This window comes from Sinohyriopsis cumingii, chromosome 9, assembly GCF_028554795.1.
Source record: "Sinohyriopsis cumingii isolate HCF-2022 chromosome 9, ASM2855479v2, whole genome shotgun sequence".
In the NCBI taxonomy this organism is placed as follows: Eukaryota; Metazoa; Mollusca; class Bivalvia; order Unionida; family Unionidae; genus Sinohyriopsis; species Sinohyriopsis cumingii.
Window position 1 is genome coordinate 23,174,145 of NC_142969.1, and position 20,968 is coordinate 23,195,112.

Genomic DNA, 20,968 nt, shown 5'->3' on the forward strand with positions numbered 1-20,968 from the left:
TTCAAAGTGCGTGCCTCTCTCTCATCCTAATGACAAAGTAGAGTTTTTCTGTCTCGTATCTTATGTTTGAACCAGTCGGAGTATCCTCATCCTTTTCCATATAATAGAGAAAGAAGGAAACTGCCGAATGATATATGAAACAAAGAAGGAAGGATCTTGTGGCGCTACCGAATGTTTATACATAAAAATATTGGATCGAATGATATATAAAAGAAGGATGGATTTCGTGACGTGGGACCTATGAGCCGTGCGGTCTTCATTTTCAGTGAAATGAACTTCAAAACATAAAATATATAGTTGTGTGTTACTTAGATAAAACATGACCACCGAACATAATACTGCACTTGATATGGCCAATAAAAAAAACAAGACAGAAGTGAATTTAAAACAAATCTTAACCACGATAAAAGGATGAAACTGTTGCTCCTTTTTTTTTGCATCAAATTCGAACATATCTTCCAAGCCTTCTAATAGTTCATTTCGAGACGATTATGTTTATTTTGATAAACCAAAAATGATATTTTATTTATAACTGCATACATTATTAAGGTTTCATTTTTGCGCCATTTGATTCAGAGTATCAATACTCTACAGCAATGAAAAAGGCACTCCCATGCATCAATTATCCCATAATATTCTGAAACGCGACTCCAGCGAGCAACAAACAAGTAGCAGATTATCGACTACAACAACCCATAAAACTAAGTCGTCAATATCCAACATTATTTGGCTTCTTTGAAGTATCGTGCTCACTAATGGCTTTGATATTGTGTATCATTTGAAAATTATATTTTTTACCGCTTTAAAGTATTTCCACATAATGAGACGAATAATCTCATAGAATTTCGGAATAGCCACACCTTGAAGCTTTGCAGGAACAGTTAAATATATGCGATGGTTGGAAGGCTCGCACCACTTACAACCCGAACAATTAAAAATATAAAAAAAATCATACACAGTGGTAGGGAAGACTCACAACTTGTTCAAACCGAGCTGCATAATACATTTTAGAACAAGAATACCTATGTTAGAAGACCAGATGTACCACACCTGCTGAATTTTCTAGGAAAAAAAAGCTCGGAAGTTTTGGTAAACTTATGGATTTCAGTCTCAAGAAAATGTTGACCAACCATAAGAGAATTAAGCAGTACTGTTTGTCAATTTTAGTAACACGATTTACGTCTTCAAGATCGACGATTTTCATTTGATTTTAACAGCTGATGTAATAAATAGTTTTTGAGACTCGAAGCAATCGAAACGGTGAAACAAAATCTGAAAACAAAATCTATCTCGAACACTTTATACAACAGTTTCTTGCTCGAGCAATTTAAATTTGTAGATCTTTTGTTTGAAGAGTGGGTTTCTAATTAACTCGTCCAAAAACAGGGATTGTGCTCAGAGTGTTTGATCCTTTAAAACATTACAAAACAAGCTCCACTTTGAGAAGATGTACCAGACTTTTCCGACCGAAGTTAAAGTGAACACACTAGAATGTCCACCTTAGTATTAGTATATCGACCAAAGAACACATTTGGGTTGGAGAAAAAAATAAACGAATAAAGTCACAACATATGTCGTTAGACTTGATGAAGGACCTCGAAAAAATTGTACGTTGAGGAGAAACAGGATCAGTATTTGAACAGTTCTGAATATTTTACACATCTGTGGGCTGTATTAGGAAATAAGCTAAAGGGACGTCATATACGTACATGGAAGAAATGAGAGTGGTATGTGAATCGTGCCGAATATTTTGTTAGAACTTTTTCTTTCTTTACACCTGTCAATCATTTCAATGCCGATTGATATACGAAACAACGTTCTATCAAATGACCCACAGCTGCACGAGCAACACGCTGGACAGCTGCATATATATGCGTGTGACATAACATAAGTAAATGACAGTGACTTTAAATTGTCAGAGGAGAACAGCTCTGATACTGTAAAATGGGACGCTCTCAGGATACTCTCTGACTGACATTAAGGAAAATTTGGATAAAGTGTACGAATGTAATTCTCTTATGTACCTTCCAATTCTGGGGTGGTTTCGTCGTTTTAAAGATGTTGGCGGATACGTTAACAACATTAGTCATGCAATAAAAACTGAATGCATTTCATATGCCTACTATATTGGACAATTATGTTCCACGTATACTTTTATCATAGACTGTCTCTGTCTAGGACAGTCTCCCTTTTAATCTTCATGGTCATTAATTAATGATGTTTATTCCATGTTTCAGTAATGACGACATTCGTTTATTCGTCCTCTTTATTGTTTTCTGATCAAAAGTGTTTAATGATTCCCATTAAGTAAATCAATATGCCAGTTTGATCATATGATAGCCAAATGTCATATCGTGTTTTTTAATCCACAAAGTGACACAGTGAAATGAAAGAAAAATATGCCTCCTTGGTTCCTTTTGTTGCTTCTGATTAGTGCGATTCAGGCATTGCTCTTTGGAAAATATGGCATCGTTTATGAAGACATTTTCTAAAGTTAAATTGTATACAGCAGTTCATATGTTTTAATTATATATCAAGATACATCTTTGGCACTCAGGACTCAAATTAAATATAGTTAAAGGGATGATCCTACTATATTTGCCTCTAATGGCCCCCCCCCCCATCTGACTTTTCTAGCACCTCACCCAAAATTGCGGAGATTACTGATGAACGTGCTTAAAACTGTGTTATGTTCTATTAATTTCATATATTTTTATGGTCTATTTAATATACAATACTTATATGAGTGGAGGTTTCTTGTTTCTCTATTTTTCAAACAACATCTTGAATGTTGTGACCATAAATGTGTTCTTTGGTTGAAAATACTTACACCAGTATGCCCTTTTGTTATGTTCGAAAAACTGCCACTTTGCCACAAATATGTCACCTTTGTCAGAGATTATTCTTTTATATGCCTCATAATTTTATTTTTATTTAATTTGAGTGTTCAGTTTTAAATAAGTCAGCTTTGATGATTTTCTATTGCCCATGTCATTATATATACGTAATTTGTAGTATTTATTGGCTTTTCTCAATGATTACTTTGTACTTGAACTTTGTCCAAAGTCATGTTTATGATGTAACTAACCAGCGACATTTATTTTGTAAACAACATAATATAATACGTAGGTAATATGTCTCCATGATTACTGATTAAATATTCAGATAATTAATAATTGCAGACATGTTAACTTTAATTTGAGATAAAGATACAGTCTGGAGTCAGATCTCAGAAACTTCCAGAATGGGAATTTCCCAATAAGTTGAGAGAGTATTCCCTAAAATGGTAATTGCAACTTTGGGCAAGTGGAAGGGTATATAAGTTTGTATACATTAGGATTATTCATTCTTGCTTAACATCCGAATCAGAATCAGTCTTATTGTTGTGCTCAGGGTGATTTATTTATTTAGTCAATTAGTATTAACTTGAATTGCAAAGGGCTCAATATTATTCTTGGGCTAACGCGTTTAATTTGCACTTATCGTGAATTCAGACAAGGACATTTTCGACTATATCACTGTGATACATCAAAAGACTGTTAACATCTCTCCACATTTTCCAGGACATTAGCACATTAGCACATTCAAGATTCAGGTAGATCAACATATTCAATATAGGAATTTATTTGGAAAACCACCGGAATTCACCTGGAACTGTTTACTTCTGGATTTGTGATAGAACTGTTAGGACTGTTTGGGATTTAATTCACATTATTGTATGTCAGGTTTAAATTGTCACTTTATATTCAAGGGAAATATATTTTCTGTTGAATTTTACAAGCCTTGTTGGTTTACTATATATATATAACTTCTATTTTCATTCATATTTACTAAAAAAATATATAAATTACTTAAGATGTATGCATGAAAGACGGTTTAGATGAAGAATGTTGAGCACTAAAACAAAGCAGAGTTAGGCTAGCAAGTTGAACAATAAACGCACAAAAATTCATTCATATCGAGTGGGAAATATAAACTAATCAAAATGAGTAACCGACAAGAGGCGATTCAAACATTTAAATATATTTATAGGTGATGTAAGTCATTAGTCATTATTATCATTTATTAACATTGCCAACAAAACAATGAATGGGATAGAAAGCCGGGGGAGGGACGCCTGACATTTTAATATTAAATAATCAGTTATTATTAATCGGTTTATACAAAACGAAGAAAAAACAGCTTTAAATAGATTACAGTATGTGTGTAACCAAGAAATGTACCATAAAATCTTGACAGACTCTTTCAACTTTCTATCATTGGTATCGTGAACTAATCCTCATGGAACGTGCACACCTAACAGTTATGAAGACACAGGTTCTTGATTGTTGTTGTTGTTGTGGGGTTTAACGCCATTTTTCAGCACACGATAGGCTATGCATGGCGGCCAGTATTAATGGTGGAGGAAGAACCCGGGAAAACCCCGGAAAGAACCACCGACCCACGAGAAGCTACTGGCAAGCTTTCTCACATACCCACAGTGGCCGAATATTAGACTCGAACCCAGGCAGACAGAGGTGAGATGGCAATGATCCGTAACGGAAAGCGCTTTAGACCACTCGGCCACTCGGGGCCCCCACAGGTTCCTGAAGGTTGCTTGGTACAAATTCCGTTTTAATTTTTCTATCTCACTCCATAGATTTCTCCGTATTTGTTCCCTATGAGAGAGAGAGAGAGAGAGAGAGAGAGAGAGACGGAGAGAAACAGACAGAGATATACAGAGACTGAGAGAGAGACAGAGAAGGAGAGAGACCTGAAAGGGAAAGTAAAGATGATAAAAATGAAATTATGTACCATGTTTAATTCATTGAGACAACATGGATTATTAATATTCTCTCGTTATTTCTTTACTTTGCTAATGATGAGTCAGTCGAAATTCATCACTGATTTAGTGAGTACAGAAGCGATAGTCTATTGCTGAAACAGAACCTATTGTTGCAACAATATATACGCATATTAATGCGTCATTTATATATATATATATCGGCACAAATTGAAAACGGTTTCCCAACGTTTCGAGCTAAGCAAGCTCTCGTCAGGAGTGAGGAAAAAAACTTAACATAAAATGTACGAAAACGCCTTGACTCCTACACGTTAGAAAAACTTGTGGCAAGAGATATAACAAAAAAAATGTATGCCAGAGTAATAGCCGAGCGGGTTCTTTTGTCTATAACATAACGAACAATATATATATATATATATATATATATATATATATATATATATATATATATATATATATATATATATATATATATAACTTATATCCTAATTTGAAATGCAAATATTTATTTCAACAACAGATGCAAATCAAGATCTTTCTTACTTTTGACAACTGTTTTGTTGTCTTATTGAAATCCAAAAGTCAAAAGAGTACACAATTAGTTATTTTCTGATTATGTCCTCTGATATGCGAATATTAAAACTATGTGCTTCCAAACCAACAACAAAAACATATTCACTATGCTATTCTTTTCACCTGCAAGAATAGTATGCATAATTGTCAGCTAAATCTCACTGACAAAAAGTAATTTGTTTTAATCTGGTAAGATTACATGCATAACACATTTGTTTCGAACGTTTAACTCACACTATTTCAAATATGCCAATTTCTACACTTGTGTGCTACGTTAACCACTATTGTTGATGACAGTATTTTAGAACTTGGGTTGTACTGCTTTCTGAAAGGAGTTTAAAATTTAGATTGTACTGCTTTCTGAAAGGAGTTTAACATTTGGGTTGTACTGCTTTCTGAAAGGAGTTTAGCATTTTAGAACTTGGGTTGTACTGCTTTCTGAAAGGAGTTTAACATTTCGGTTGTACTGCTTTCTGAAAGGAGTTTAAAATTTAGATTGTACTGCTTTCTGAAAGGAGTTTAACATTTGGGTTGTACTGCTTTCTGAAAGGAGTTTAGCATTTGGGTTGCACTGCTTTCTGAAAGGAGTTTAAAATTTGAGTTGCACTGCTTTCTGAAAGGATTTTAAAATTTGGGTTGCACTGCTTTCTGAAAGGATTTTAAAATTTGGGTTGCACTGCTTTCTGAAAGGAGTTTAAAATCTGGGTTGCACTGCTTTCTTGTCAAGTGCAGAATAGACATAAAAACGTACTTCAAAAAAAATTATTCGAAAATACTAAGCTATTTCTCCCTTCTTATCATCTTAAATCAAATGTTATTTTTCACAAGCAATATTCCCATGGTGCCTTAGTCTATTAGTTTTAGTTGATGCGAAAGACTACCGTATTACGTGCAATCAATTGCAATAGCAATCTCTGATATGACACTGTAAAATGCATCAGCAGATCAGTGTTTACCCTGCTCATTCAAACTCATAAATATAACTAGCTACGCAGACCCTGACATTATGCTGGGGCAAATCTGGGTCTGTGAAATTGACAGATGGGAATACATAATATACAGGTGAGGATAGTATTTCAGAAAGAATGAAGTGCCGTGTGCATATTCATGTGCATTTCCATTATTTTAAAAACTCTGAAAAGTATTAACTTGTCATAATTCCATATATACTCCTTATAAGTTCAAAACAACTGTAAACTACACATACCCATATATGTCATTGCATAATGCACCAGCACATTTGGGTCTATGAGGTTTGCAGCAGAACAAACAACATCGGCCAGTCAAAGGGAATGTTGGAAACAGTTGGACTTGTCTTGTAAGCGAATATATACCGTATGGCTCTTCAGTCAATAGGGAACAGCCCAAAAAACGAGAATACAGCCATATACTACTCTGTTTCTGCTTCTGGTAAAAAAATTATACAAAATTATAAGACATTTGATATCAGTAACAGTGATTGGACATAGATACACAGAGAGATGGACATATTGACAAACATATTATATAGAAAACCAGATAGGTAAGTATTCAGACTTATTAATTGGACAGATAAGACAGTTTAAGTTTGTTTGTTGTTTAATGGTAAATAAATACATGAAAAGGTATAGTGTCATCAAAATATAAAAAGGTATAGTGTCATCAATAAATGAAATGGAACATGCATAGTCTTATCAATACTGGAAAAGGTATATTACCATCAAAACATGAAATGGTATTAGTGTCATCTAGACAAGAAAAGGTATAGTGTCATCAAGAAATGAAAAGGCACAGTATCATCAAGACATGAAAAGGTATTGTGTCACCAAGACATGAAAAGTTATAGTGTCATCAAGACATGAAAAGGTATAGTGTCATCAATACATAAAAAGGTATAGTATCATTGAGACATGAAAAGATATAGCATCATCAAGACATGAAAAGGTATAGTGTCATCAAGAAATGAAAAGGCACAGTATCATCAAGACATGAAAAGGTATTGTGTCACCAAGACATGAAAAGTTATAGTGTGTCATCAATACATAAAAGGTATAGTGTCATTGAGACATGAAAAGTTATAGTTTGTCATCAATACATAAAAAGGTATAGTGTCATCAAGACATGAAAAGTTATAGTGTGTCATCAATACATAAAAAGGTATTGTGTCATCAAGACATGAAAAGTTATAGTGTGTCATCAATACATAAAATGGTATTGTGTCATAAAGGCATGAAAAGTTATAGTGTGTCATCAATACATAAAAAGGTATTGTGTCATCAAGACATGAAAAGTTATAGTGTGTCATCAATACATAAAAAGGTATTGTGTCATAAAGACATGAAAAGGTATTGTGTGTCATCAAGGCATGAGAAGTTATAGTGTCATTGAGACATTAAAAGATATAGCATCATCAAGACATGAAAAGGTATTGTGTCATCAAGACATGAAAAGGGTAGTATCAAAGCTATGGTAGTAACATGTCTTGCTTATCTTGTACTAACTGTAAATAAATAATATTACAATTAGTGAAATTGACCTTTCTGAAGACGAAATGTAAACACTAATGATCTGTCACACACACACACACACACAGCATTCAAAACAAAGATCAAAGATAAAAAAAAATGGATTACTGCAGTATGTAGATCTGTACATGCAACTAACTTCTGAAGAGGATTTAGAAACTCACCTGTCTCCCATCCTGACAGAAATTATTTGTGTTCTCTCAGCAATATTATAAAACAGGGTTCCAGAGCCTAGAATGTGTCTAAGTTAAAAATACAGGAAAGCTATCAGTGTTGAAAGTTTGAGGTCTCATAACAAAATTACAAAAATATTCACATCAGAAATTGTCATGTTGAAAGGATACAACAAGTGTCAGCTAAAGCAAATGCTAACAAAACAGATTATCTCAACTGCATTAACTGGTCGTGAAGCAGTTGTGTAATTTTACTTATGGCAAAAGCAGCAGTATGAACAAAAATGTTAAAGTGTTTGTTACAAGTTTGTTCTGAGTTTGTTTTACGTCAAGTAAAATGCATCAAATCTATATAAGCAGGCAATTAGTAGCAGACAGGAGATAAATCTGTAGAACGAAAGACAATGGTGGAGTCCACCTTACTTATCAGCAGGAAACATTTTGACTATACTCAAAGGAATAAAAAGATTGTCAGATAATTACTGAGAATTTTGTCTTCTCTTAAGAGACGTGGATGTAACTGAAGGGAACACATCTACAAGTCAATAATATCTGACATGTGTATCACATATATCAAGAAGGATAAGTCCATGACCAAAGCATCAGTGAAATATGTTTGTAGACAAACTTTTCAACATCATTTCGCATAATAAATTGTCTTAGCTTCTTAATGATTCATCCAATTTATAAGGAAAATCAACTTTAGGGATAAATGTGAATGAAAAGAGAAAATCTTTAACCAAAACCTTAATATTGACAGAGGTCTTGAACCTGAAGATCAAACAATTGAGCAAGCGTGATGGAGAAGGATTCGTCATGGTTTTGTAATGGTTCATCCCAAGTATGAAGAAAATCCACCAAGAGGTTTAGCAAATATACATCAAGGAAAATTGGTTCAAACAAAACCTAAAGAAATTTTTTAAATGACTATCACTTTGACCCCAAGATTCAAGGGCAAGCATGTATGTCATAGAATCAATGGTTTTAGCTTCAAAATGATTCACCACAAGTATTATGATAATCCATTGATAGATTATAGTAATATAAGCTAATATAAAAAATTACCACAAACCTTAACAAAAAATATTATATGACTGACCTTGACTCCAAGGTCAAAGGCGATAGCTAGCTTGTCATAGAACGAAGTATCTTGGTTTCAAAATGATTTATGCTAGTATTGAGGGTTTTAGGAAATATAAGAAAATGAAACAATCTTAAACAAAACATTTGCATGAATTTTCTATTAATGTGACCTTGACCGCAAATTCAAAGATCGACCATGTCACATAATGACTTGTTGTAGCTGCATGATGATTCCTACAAAGTATAATGATTCCATAACGCATTTATGAAATATAAGCAAATGAAACTAGAAGAACTGCGTGCAAGTTGCTGATGTGTGTATATATATATATATATATATATATATATATATATATATATATATATATATATATATATATATATATATATATATATATATATATGTATGTATGTATGTATGTATGTATGTATGTATGTATGTATATTCCTACCAATAATGGAAATGAGTCTGTAATCAATAATGACTGCCCAAGATACATATTTTCTGATGTGCTAAGTTTCAGCGCAATCCACTATAAATTGCAAGACAGGTTGCATTCGCAAAATTATTTCATACTGCATCTGGCTGTAAATAAAAAATCATACGAAAATGAATGGAGAAGAAAGATGTGTTAATATCTGCATCTACTACGCTGACCGTAATAAGCTCCAAGTTATATATACAGCCGTAAATTGCAGGACTAATTGTGTTTACACGATCTGCACTGCATTCAGCTTCAGGTCGCAAAAGGACAATTATTTCAGTCGACCTATAGTGTCCCATGAAACATTTTATTGCTACTTGTTTATCTTCGGTAATTAACTCCCATCGTCCACAACAAAGGTTCATCCGTCTTTACGGATACGGTGTTGGATCCATTATAGGTATTTGATGTGCTAACAAGCTCTCCAAATTTCAAAACACCGTCATCTGAAATCGAAGACGATTCTTAAATCGACAGATAAAGGAAATCACTCTGGTTTCTCTCTCTCTCTCTCTCTCTCTCTCTCTCTCTTTCTCCATACACATTAATTAAGTCATCGATTTGTAAATATTTAGGCCTAAGTACGTTGGGGGGGGGGGGTAGATAGGTAGATATAAGTACATACGGAAAGAACCTTTACTTTTTCTTTCCACCTAATCTATCACCTGAGAATACCTAATAAAATATGTGCACCAAAGTTAAGTAAGCAAGAACAAGTATTAACAAAGAAAAGTAAATAAATACATTTCTAACAATGATTTACGTGTGGTTCAATTTTCCTGTAGCAGATTCATTGCCCATGTTAGCGGTAAATTAAATTGGATACATATTGTAATATTTAAGAACTTTTTCAAGGATTTATCATTACAAGTACCTAGTAGAATTTTGTAACTTTTGCCTCTGCAGGTAGGAACACATACATATCACACACACACGCAATTACAGTTTTGCAAGTCCTTGAAGTAAAATTATAACAAATTTTAATTTCTAGAATAAGCACGTCTCCAAGCAACTTACCAAGATTCCATTTCAGGCCTGATGTGGTCACGTGCTCACACGGGCAGCCAATCGGAATAAGTCCACACCACTCCCCTTCATATCCGCTGTCTACATGAATTACCGTCTTTCTATCCTAGTACAGAAAACATAACATACACAAGCACACAAACATACATAGATAAATGTATACATACAGACGGACAGAAAGTCTGATAAACAGAAAAACAATCAAACAAGCATACCCAAATTCTTTCGTCTGAATGATTGACAAACTTCAAGTTACCGCGAACAAGCATTGTCTGATATGATCAAAATGTGTCAAGATTGGCAGCAGACGACCGATAGCCATTCCCACTGCTTATAAACCCTATACTCTGTTTGAAAAATGTACCTATAACTGGCTACATATATGTAAAAGGACACCTGTTATCCGCATAATTACAGATTTTAAAGAGTTCAAAAGGATTGTATTTTTAAAAAAATCTTATCCATCTCAATTTGATTAGTAAACATCAAAACACAGATGTGGAGTTGTTTGAAATATCGGCAACTGTATGCCGTTATTGGTTAGAAAGGACAATATCGGGACTACAATAAGTAAATGAATCTCATTCAACAGCTAGCGTTTCGATACTTTCACTTGTGTGGTACATTTTCATAGTAAATTGCCGTCCGCTATAAGCGAACCATTTGGAATAAGCCATCATTAAAATTCACACTTATGGCAGTCCCCGTCGTTTATTAAAACCATATATTGTTGTGCTCCCGACAAAAATCTAAACACGAGGTTTTACCCTTTTAAATGGTACATGCAGACACACAAATACATAATTAATATGTCACGTATATAGCTCTTTTCACAGCGTGTATATCCTAGGTACACCATTATTTTACTATAGTTAGTCTTTCTAAAGGTGAGAAAGACAATGGGACACACTGTACTCTTTACACTGCTTGTACCGCTACACCACTCTCATTTTATATAGACCGCTCCGGTAGTGGTTAGAGCGTCCGTCTCGGAAGCAGAAGATCGCGGGTTCGAACCCCAGCAGAGTCATATCAAAGACTTACAAAAACGGTACTAACAGCTGCATCGCTAGGTGTTCAGCATTAGGAGGATAGTGTTAGGACAGGATAATGTGACTGGGTGGGACATCATGCTTCTATGTCTGCGGCACGATGCCCCAGTGATAGACAAGACTTTAAACTGCCACACTGCAGACATCGTAGCGATATGACTGAAAATTTGTTAAAGCTACGTTAAAAATCCTAATCACACACACATTTCATGTTTAAAACCAAGAAAGACTGTCAATCTAACAATTTGAAACCTAATTTGATCCTATAACAAACTTACCTGTGCATTTACAACTAGTTAATTTGTCGTCTACGTTATTGACATATTTTTCTAAAACAGAAATAAACGTATAAATGAATGAACGAATACATCAAAATGAAGAAAATATGATGAATGAGCCGCTAAAACGACAATAAAACATATTCCAATTAAATGTCAGCTTCGCATTAAATGTATCTACATTTAATATAATGCATGAACATAAATCTTAGTTATAATCAAATTAGGATGACTACTACATCAATTTTTGTGTAAATGTAGTGTCTTGGATACCTGCACCATGAAAATGCACGTTGTATGATTTTAGATTTCATAAGTATTGATGTGACGTCATCACTTCCTTCCGAAACAGTTAAAAAATACATTAATGGCGAGTGTGCATGAAAGAACAAGAGGCTGGATGGTACATATGGGCAGGAGACAAATAGTTGGACGGAGGGGCAATAGTTCACATTTGTTGAAAGTAAATATCTTTCAAAGGCCGCCATTGCAGCATTAAAATTTTTAGTAGAAGAGTGCCGAGTTATGAGGTCAGAATGGCATTATATTGTAAATGGAAATGGAAATATCCGCTCTTTTGAACCACACCCACTGACCAATTCTCACATCTACTGACCAACACAGTCTAACTGACCATACCCCCATACCTGCTGATCATTACCCACCCAAAATGACCAACACACACACATTAACAAACCAAATTGATCTTTAATGACCAGCATATATCCATAAAGACCAATAATTGCGGCCATTGTCTGGAACCAAAATACAAAACGCTGAAACTGACAAGGGATTTGGCAGAGACTAAAAACACAAAATACTTTATAAATCTGTCAGACAAATAAATTCCGAAACTGACAACGAACTTAGTGTTCTTGTAATTAAATTAATTAAATCTTTTACCAGTATTCTCGCCACTTGCAGAAGTAGATTATAATGTAATTCTGCCCTCCGTGTGTGCGAGTGCACATTATATTAAGCCTTTAGATACAGATGAGTAGAAATTCTACGCTGAGAGTAAAGAAAAACTAATATATTATAACATACTCTTTACGGTTTAAGTGGAACATCCTCGTCTCCTTCCAATTCGAGTTGAATGTCTGAATGATACTCAAATATACTCATCGTGATGCTTCACAAACTAGTTCAGGTTTGGTATACCAACATCCGGTTGAATTATATATAAAAATATATCTTCACAGAACAATCTGATAACCCTTCATTCATCCATAAAATACCTGCATTTGAATTTCAAGTGATATTCACGTAATATTTGAATGACAGGTTGAATTTCATTGACTTTCAATAGCAAAATACCATTGAATGTATTGCTATTGGTGATGACAAGTCATCGTAACATTCATCGTCTTATTCTAAATAAGACTAAGAGGGAACCGAAGTAACACTTGCCGGATTTTTAAGTTCTTTTCTTCTCCTTCAGATGAATACCTGGCTTGATTTTCGAAGATCAGATCCTTATAAAATTATAGGTGTTGAAAAGAACACCATCAGTGAAATATCTCCAGCACATTTGTACTGGGAAAACCTAAGCCAACAATCTCCCTCAAGTACTACAAAATTGATTTGATGATAATACAGTGATTAAGACTTGTCAGTTATGTATAAGCAGACAAGTGGCATCTAAAATGCTGACAAAAAAATAACTTGTTTAATGAAACTGACAGCTCCCTTTATGCGACAACTTCTGAAACTTTACAAATGTGATTCGACCAGTTCATAGCTTTTTTCTGACACCATAATGAAACAAAAGAAAAAATACCCTGTTAAATGTAAAGATTTGGTACCGGCATTTTTCGAAATACAAAATCATACTTACAGGATATGTTTGGGAAGATAAATATTTGTACATTATAATTGTACATTAGTCAGCCTACATTATCTATATATTAAAAGAAATGCCACAAAAGAATCGAATCACTTTCTTAAATAATTTTTAAAAAAATTGATACGTACACAGAGAGATACCCGTTTTAACCAAACAACAAAGTTTTTCAGGCACACTCTAGATTCCACTCAAGCTTAACTGAAAGGTTCATAGCACGGTTTTCTTGTCATAAATTTTGTGGTGCATGAGCATGGACGTATGGCTTGCTTTTGGTTCAGAATTTAATGTCACATAAACACACGAAGGCTATTTAATGCCGAGGCAGTTGTGTGTAAAGTTCCTTGTCCACGCACACAAAAGTAGACGATTCAGGCTTATCCTGTGGTAGTATTCGAACCACGACCCTATCAGTAGCGAATCCAGGACCTTAACTCCTGATATACTGTTGCTTCATCATGCTTTATTGCATTCCACTGTCTGACATTACACTGTCATTCCACCGTATAACCTTTACATTGTCATTCCACTGTCCGACTTCACACTGTCTTTCCGCAGTCTGATTTCACGTTGTCATTCCACTGTCTGACTTCACAATGACATTCCACCGTCAAACTTAACGTTTTCATTTTACGATCTGACTTCATGTCATTCCACCGATTGACTTCACAATGTCATTTCACGATCTAACTTCACATTAGTAAGTCTTACCTCGAAATCTGTACCTATTTTTCTCTTTTAATTAACTTACTGAGATGATAAGACGAAATAACAGAATGAAGAACTTGACCCAAGACTTACAAACCTTAGTGCTAAACTAAAATAAACAAATAACATCAATAATATCGATGATGATAAACCCTGAATGAAATTTTGAAATAAATATCATAGACAAAAGTGGTAAAACATGAATATGCCCATACTCCAGCAAAGTATATCTACTCCACCAGCTTAGTCCGTTTACACTACAGTATAGTCTCCACCAAGAATAGTTGACCCACACACCAGTCTGGTCTGTTTATAATCCAGTACAGTCGGTTTACACTACATTATAGTCTGTCCACAATCAAGTATAGTCGATCCACACTCTAGCAGTCTGTTCACAATACACCGTAGTCTGTCCACACTCTAGTACAGTCAGTCTACACTCCAGCATAGTCGGTCCACACTATACCGTACTCTGTCCACACTCTAGTACAGTCAGTCTACAATCCAGCATAGTCGGCCCACACTCTAGCATACCTTGTTCACACGACAGTATAGTCTGCCTACATTCTTGCATAGTCTGTGTACACTCTAGTATAAGAGGGTCCATGCTCCATAACAGTCCGTCCACACTCTGGCATAGCCCGTCCACATTTCAAAATATTCGGTTTGTGCTCCAGCAGGTTCTGTTCACATAGCATAGTCAATCCAAACTCCAGCACAGTCGATTCACATTACAGCAAAATTTCCAATCTGGCATTTGTTTTATTTGTTAATGTTAAACTAATCTAAACTTTCAGCAAGGGTATAAAGGTCACCTTCTGGTTTTAAAAAAACAGATTTGTAAATAAGACTGGGTTAGCACAGTGGCACTACTTTTTATCACATACTATTTATTTTTGTAAAATTCGCCACAGGATCATCGTGGCGAAATTAATTAGCCACCAATATAGGTGTTAGGGTGTCTGACAGAACTAGTATCACATTCGCGAAATTCAATATCTGTACATTTGCTTTACATTTCGAAACCACTGAATTTAGTGATTTGAGGATTGGGGGAACAATATGTTTACTGTAGCAATATAAAAACAGAATTGTAAGCACTGCCTATGGGTGTGCCGAATAAAACACTGAATAAAATCAGCAAAGAACGGTGTCATGTAATGCCACCTCTTCTATCACCACTGCCTGCAGTCTGTACGTCAGAGTCAATTCTGATTTTATTCTGCATTCAAGTTTGACACTTTTAGATTTATAATCTTATTAATGGTTTACAACATCAACATGGCAATCTTCCTATAAAATAGTAATGTAGTGGTATCATTCATCTGTTTAAGTAATGTATATATACAACAGTAAGATTTACATACGCTCTATGGCGCATTTCTGTATATTACAAAAAGACAGCTGGGGTGGCCGGATGGTCTAAAGCGCTCGCCTTCACCAAAGTCATCTCACCTCTGTCCGCATGGGTTCCAGTCTCGGATTCCGCCAATGTGGGCATGTGAGAAAGCATGCCAGTAGCTTCCCGTGGGTCAGTGATTTTTTTTTTTTGGGGGGGGGCTCTGCAAGTTTTTTTGGCCGCCATGTACAGCCTTTCATGCTGAGAAAAATGGATTAAGCACCAAACAAAACATACAACCACAAATAGATAGTTACAATTTTATCAAAATGTTCACGCTTTGGTAAATTGGAACTTCATGCGAAAGAGATGCTTCAAAACACTGTTTAAGTTTGAAGAAATAACTATTAACGAACACAAAAATAAAATATCACATCAGGAGCACAATCATTTTTCTTTCTCGACACATGAAGCAACTTATTTTGCAATGAAATTTATCAAAAAGGCGCTGGTAAAGCAACAATGCGAGCACAAAAACTTTCATTTGTTCAAATACTGACCTTTTCCAGCAGAGTTACGAGAGACACGTCCGACAACAAGTAGACAGGTACACCTGGCATAAGCTTCCTGGCTACGAACAATGTGTCGATATTTGCAAAGACATGGTCCATTCTACCTCCAAATCCTCCCAGGATAACTATGGCATCCTTCTGTGACAAGAAATAACATATTTTATGGACATGTCTTCCAAAATAGCATCACCAATAGACTTCCCTCATCCGTGTTATTTTGATTTAACTTATAATTATTGCATTCAATTTTATTTTTTCTGTTCGTCTTTGCATGACTGGGTTATCAACAAGGATATGTTTTAACAAACTGGCCATTTTAGTCTGCTTTGAAAGAAATTCGTGACCACTGACATGCTCCATGGCATGAACAGAAACAGCTTTGGTAAAACAAAAATGAAACATTGTAGTCTGATATTGATTTAATTTTCGTCACGAGAGCCTAAATATTTATAGCCATAAATTAAATAGTCTTCATAAATGTGTATGCATGCCCTGAGCTGGTTTCTATTTTAAAGCAGCATTATGATCTGAAGCAATGCATGATCTCACGAAATATGAATGCCAGGATCTGCGTGTCTAACACTATTAAAAACCATTGCTGTCAAACATGTAACATTGACCCCAAGGTCTGAAGGCTGGGCAAAATAATGTCCTATTCACTAAAACCATGTTCAATGAATCTACGGCTCGATGACTATTTCAACATCAAAACTCGATGACTATTTTAACATCTAAACTCGATGACTATTTTAACATCAAAACTCGATGACTATTTTAACATCTAAACTGCTCCCGGAAATAGTACGATATCCACCCAGGTCAGCCGGGGGTGGGGGGGGGGGGCTGCTTCAGTGTGTCCCTCGGATTGGTATTTAGTTCCCAATAATGCTATTAAAGTACACTTAAAACCCAACGAAATAACTTAACACCCAACCTCATCTGGACATATCTTGACCACGAAACTTGAACTACAGCTCAAAGTACCAAATTCAGTTTGCTATCAGAGGCGCTTAAGTCAGAAACATTCTGAAAATTCCATGTTTCCCACTTTAGTTCCGTCAACGTACAGCTGACATTTCCAGACGTTCAGACTGGGCTCGTGTTTCGTGCTCGACAAGTTTTACTACTATGCGGCCTGTATCTTTTATAGAACGGCCTCCATCGAGGCAAACTTATCTTGAACCAAAACGTGGTTATACTCGTCTTCAATTTTTCACAGTTATTATAATAATATAATATTGACAAAGTTTATATAAATATATTAAATGTAATTATATTAAATGCTGACAAAATCATAATAACATGACCAAGTTCCACGGTGGACTACATGCTCTTCACCTTGCTGATAATGACGCTGTTAAATGGCTGAGCACGTACTGCACACTGCATCACTGATATACACAAGCAGGCCACGTTAAGTTTTCAAAACTATATATTTGACTAAAATGGTAATTTAAATCAGTAACATGTACTGCAAGTGCCTTTACAGACCTGCATGTCTTTGGTTTTCTCTGCCGTTATCCGCATGCTCTTGGTGAAGTCCGTCTCGTCTTGTTCGGGAGTAGGGATAATTTCCACTCCCTGAAATACACGTACATAAGTCAATGGCACTTCAAGTACCGCGAAGTGAAAATTATATCCACAAGACAATAAAAGAAAAAGAATAACAGAAAAGAAAGTACTTTGTTGAAGAAACCCATGACATAAGTACTGAAGCGATTTTCAAGTGCATGTACGTGTTGTTTGAAACCTTTGTCTGTCTGTCTGTCTGTCCCTCTCTCTCTCTCTCTTTATTAATATATATATATATATATATATATATATATATATATATATATATATATATATATATATATATATATATATCGCCTCACCCAAACAAAATTAAAATGGGCAACGATAACAACTGCGGAAAAAGGTGCGAATGAGAAGGTTCTTCGTTGATTTGTGCGCTACATTTCTAGAATCAGTATATTTTACACAAAAGTCATTTCTCTTCGATTTTCTTAAAATTATTTTTTATGCGTCATAATAAAAATAATTTATCATGAAAACGCGCCAATAGTAAATTTTTCTTAGGATCTGAAGGAAATAATGCGTAATACTCAGTAATTAGCTTGCTTACCGGTTCTGTAAAACGTATTTTCTGTAAAATTCTCGAATTTTAGAAGCAATGAAAAGAATATGGAGTAACATTTTGCTGATGTAAAAACATCTTTGCATTTGACTTTACGGATTGCTTGTTTGAAAGCAGAGCCAGCTCTCCCTCCCAATTAACGTTCTGAGTTCTTAGATAAGAAGCTCACTGCCAGCTCAGGTTTACTGTTAAAAATTTATTACAAAAATTTGTTTTTGTTTTTTATTGGAGGAGGGGAAAGAGGGGAACGTGTTTTTATACTGAGAATAAATATCGCACGTTGTTAATTCTGGGAGTCGTGATTTCTATTTCCGCTTAGAAATGTTAGTGTTATAAAGAGGTACATTAATAAGGGGAAGAAAAGGGAAACACCCGCATACCACCACCCCTCTCAACAATGAAACAACGTAGCGAAATACCGTCATTATGTTAACATTTTAAAAAAAAACAGTGTAGCAAATATTACCAAGAGAAAGAAAACATTAATATGTGCCACACGGATTGAATTCCTGAGCCAAAAATGCTAGTAAGCACCCAGCCTCACCCCCGATAAAATACACATGTATGGGAATTATAGTGAAAGCTATAAAACACATACAATCAGTATTTTTGCGGAAAATGAAACATCCTAGTTCTCTCATATTCATTTCACTGACGTCTGGTAAAATCAAGGTAAAATCAGTGAAAAAGAATCAAACCTAAACAAGTTACGCAATGTCGGACCATACAGTAACTGCTATATTTGACACCAAAGATACTTTCTGCTTTGCCTAATTTCCATAAATAGATGAACATACCATTATGATACGTATATGGAAGTATAATGACGCAAATAATGACCTTTTCTCGCCCGCAACAGACTTAAACCTACTGGGAAATTATTATTTCTGATATTACTGACCAGTATACAGAAAAGTCCACAAAAGTACTTCTTGTTGCCGACGCAGTTGCTATTCATTTATAGGCTGTAAAAATAATTAGGCCAAAAGATCCCGCTTGGCTGACCACACTAATACGTAGACTATTTACATCCCGCCAATGGCACAAAAAGGACAAATCAATAATCCAGAACACTGAGATAAATACAGGAAACGACAGAATAGGATTATTAATCATACATGTGTCAAAAAGCGGAAATGCATGAAGAACCTTGACACTTTATGAAATAGAAAACAACCATCCAAGTAAGATAGAAAACCGTACACTCGTTTCTTAACAATAAAAACCTAACGGCTACCTCTACCCACCCAAATTAGTTCTATCTTAACCAATGCTTTGAAGACGTGAAGTCGAACGTTCCGGCTTTCAGCATTTTGCTTTAATCACAATCCACGAGAATATTATGATTAACACTGTTAGTGAATCAGCTGTAATAACCATTAATGAAGTCAAAGGAATACTTTCCGTGGAAAGCTGCGAAAATTGTCACGGGAGCAACAAGACCTGCAACTACTGATTTGCTGCTAAGTGAACTATGCTGAGAAAACTTAAAGTTTAATGAAAAAAGTACATCCTTCGGTACCTTTTTAAAATCTATTACGGAAGATGTTCTCAGTATCTACACTATATCATACCTAACCAGCATGAAGAAAGATGCCGTCGGTACCCATACAATATCATACTTAACAAGTACGAAGAAAGATGTACTCAGTGCCTATAGGATGTGATATATAACCATCTGTCGAATGAAGAAGGATGTCCTCAGTACCAATAGGATATCGTACATAATGATATGCCATATGAAGAAGGATGTCCTCGGTACCTATAGGATATCGTACATAATGATATGCCATATGAAGAAGGATGTCCTCGGTACCTATAGGATATCGTACATAATGATATGACATATGAAGAAGGATGTCCTCGGTACCTATAGGATATCGTACATAATGATATGCCATATGAAGAAGAATGTCCTCGGTACCTATAGAATATCGTACATAATGATATGCCATATAAAGAAGGATGTCCTCGGTACCTATAGGATATTGTACATAATGATATGCCATATGAAGAAGGATGTCCTCGGTACCTATAGGATATCGTACATAATGATATGCCATATGAAGAAGGATGTCCTCGGTACCTATAGGATATCGTACATAATGATATGCCATATGAAGAAGGATGTCCTCGGTACCTATAGGATATCGTACATAATGATATGCCATATGAAGAAGGATGTCCTCGGTACCTATAGGATATCGTACATAATGATATGCCATATGAAGAAGGATGTCCTTGGTACCTAGAGGACATCATGCTTAACCAGTATAAAGACAGATGTCATCAGTGCCTTTAGGATAAGTTATTCGACCAGTAAGAGGAAAAGATGTCCTCGACACCTATAGGATATGATACTCAACTTGTCTGACGAGAGATGTCCTCAGTACCTATTTGATACCATACCTA

The 20,968-nt window shown here is 35.2% G+C and overlaps 1 protein-coding gene across 1 annotated transcript in view; it reads right to left on the minus strand.

The window, feature by feature from the left end:
* Positions 1-6,916: 6,916 nt before the first annotated feature.
* Positions 6,917-20,968, minus strand: part of LOC149791390 (thiamine pyrophosphokinase 1-like) — an 83,068-nt gene continuing 69,016 nt past the window's right edge. Inside the window, exons 5-8 of the mRNA XM_089969940.1 lie at positions 17,911-18,000; positions 16,408-16,557; positions 10,619-10,733; positions 6,917-10,047 (exon numbers count right to left, since the gene is read on the minus strand). Coding sequence (XP_089826066.1) covers positions 9,923-10,047; positions 10,619-10,733; positions 16,408-16,557; positions 17,911-18,000 — 480 coding nt within the window. The 3' untranslated portion in view covers positions 6,917-9,922. The remainder of the gene's footprint in view (positions 10,048-10,618; positions 10,734-16,407; positions 16,558-17,910; positions 18,001-20,968) is intronic.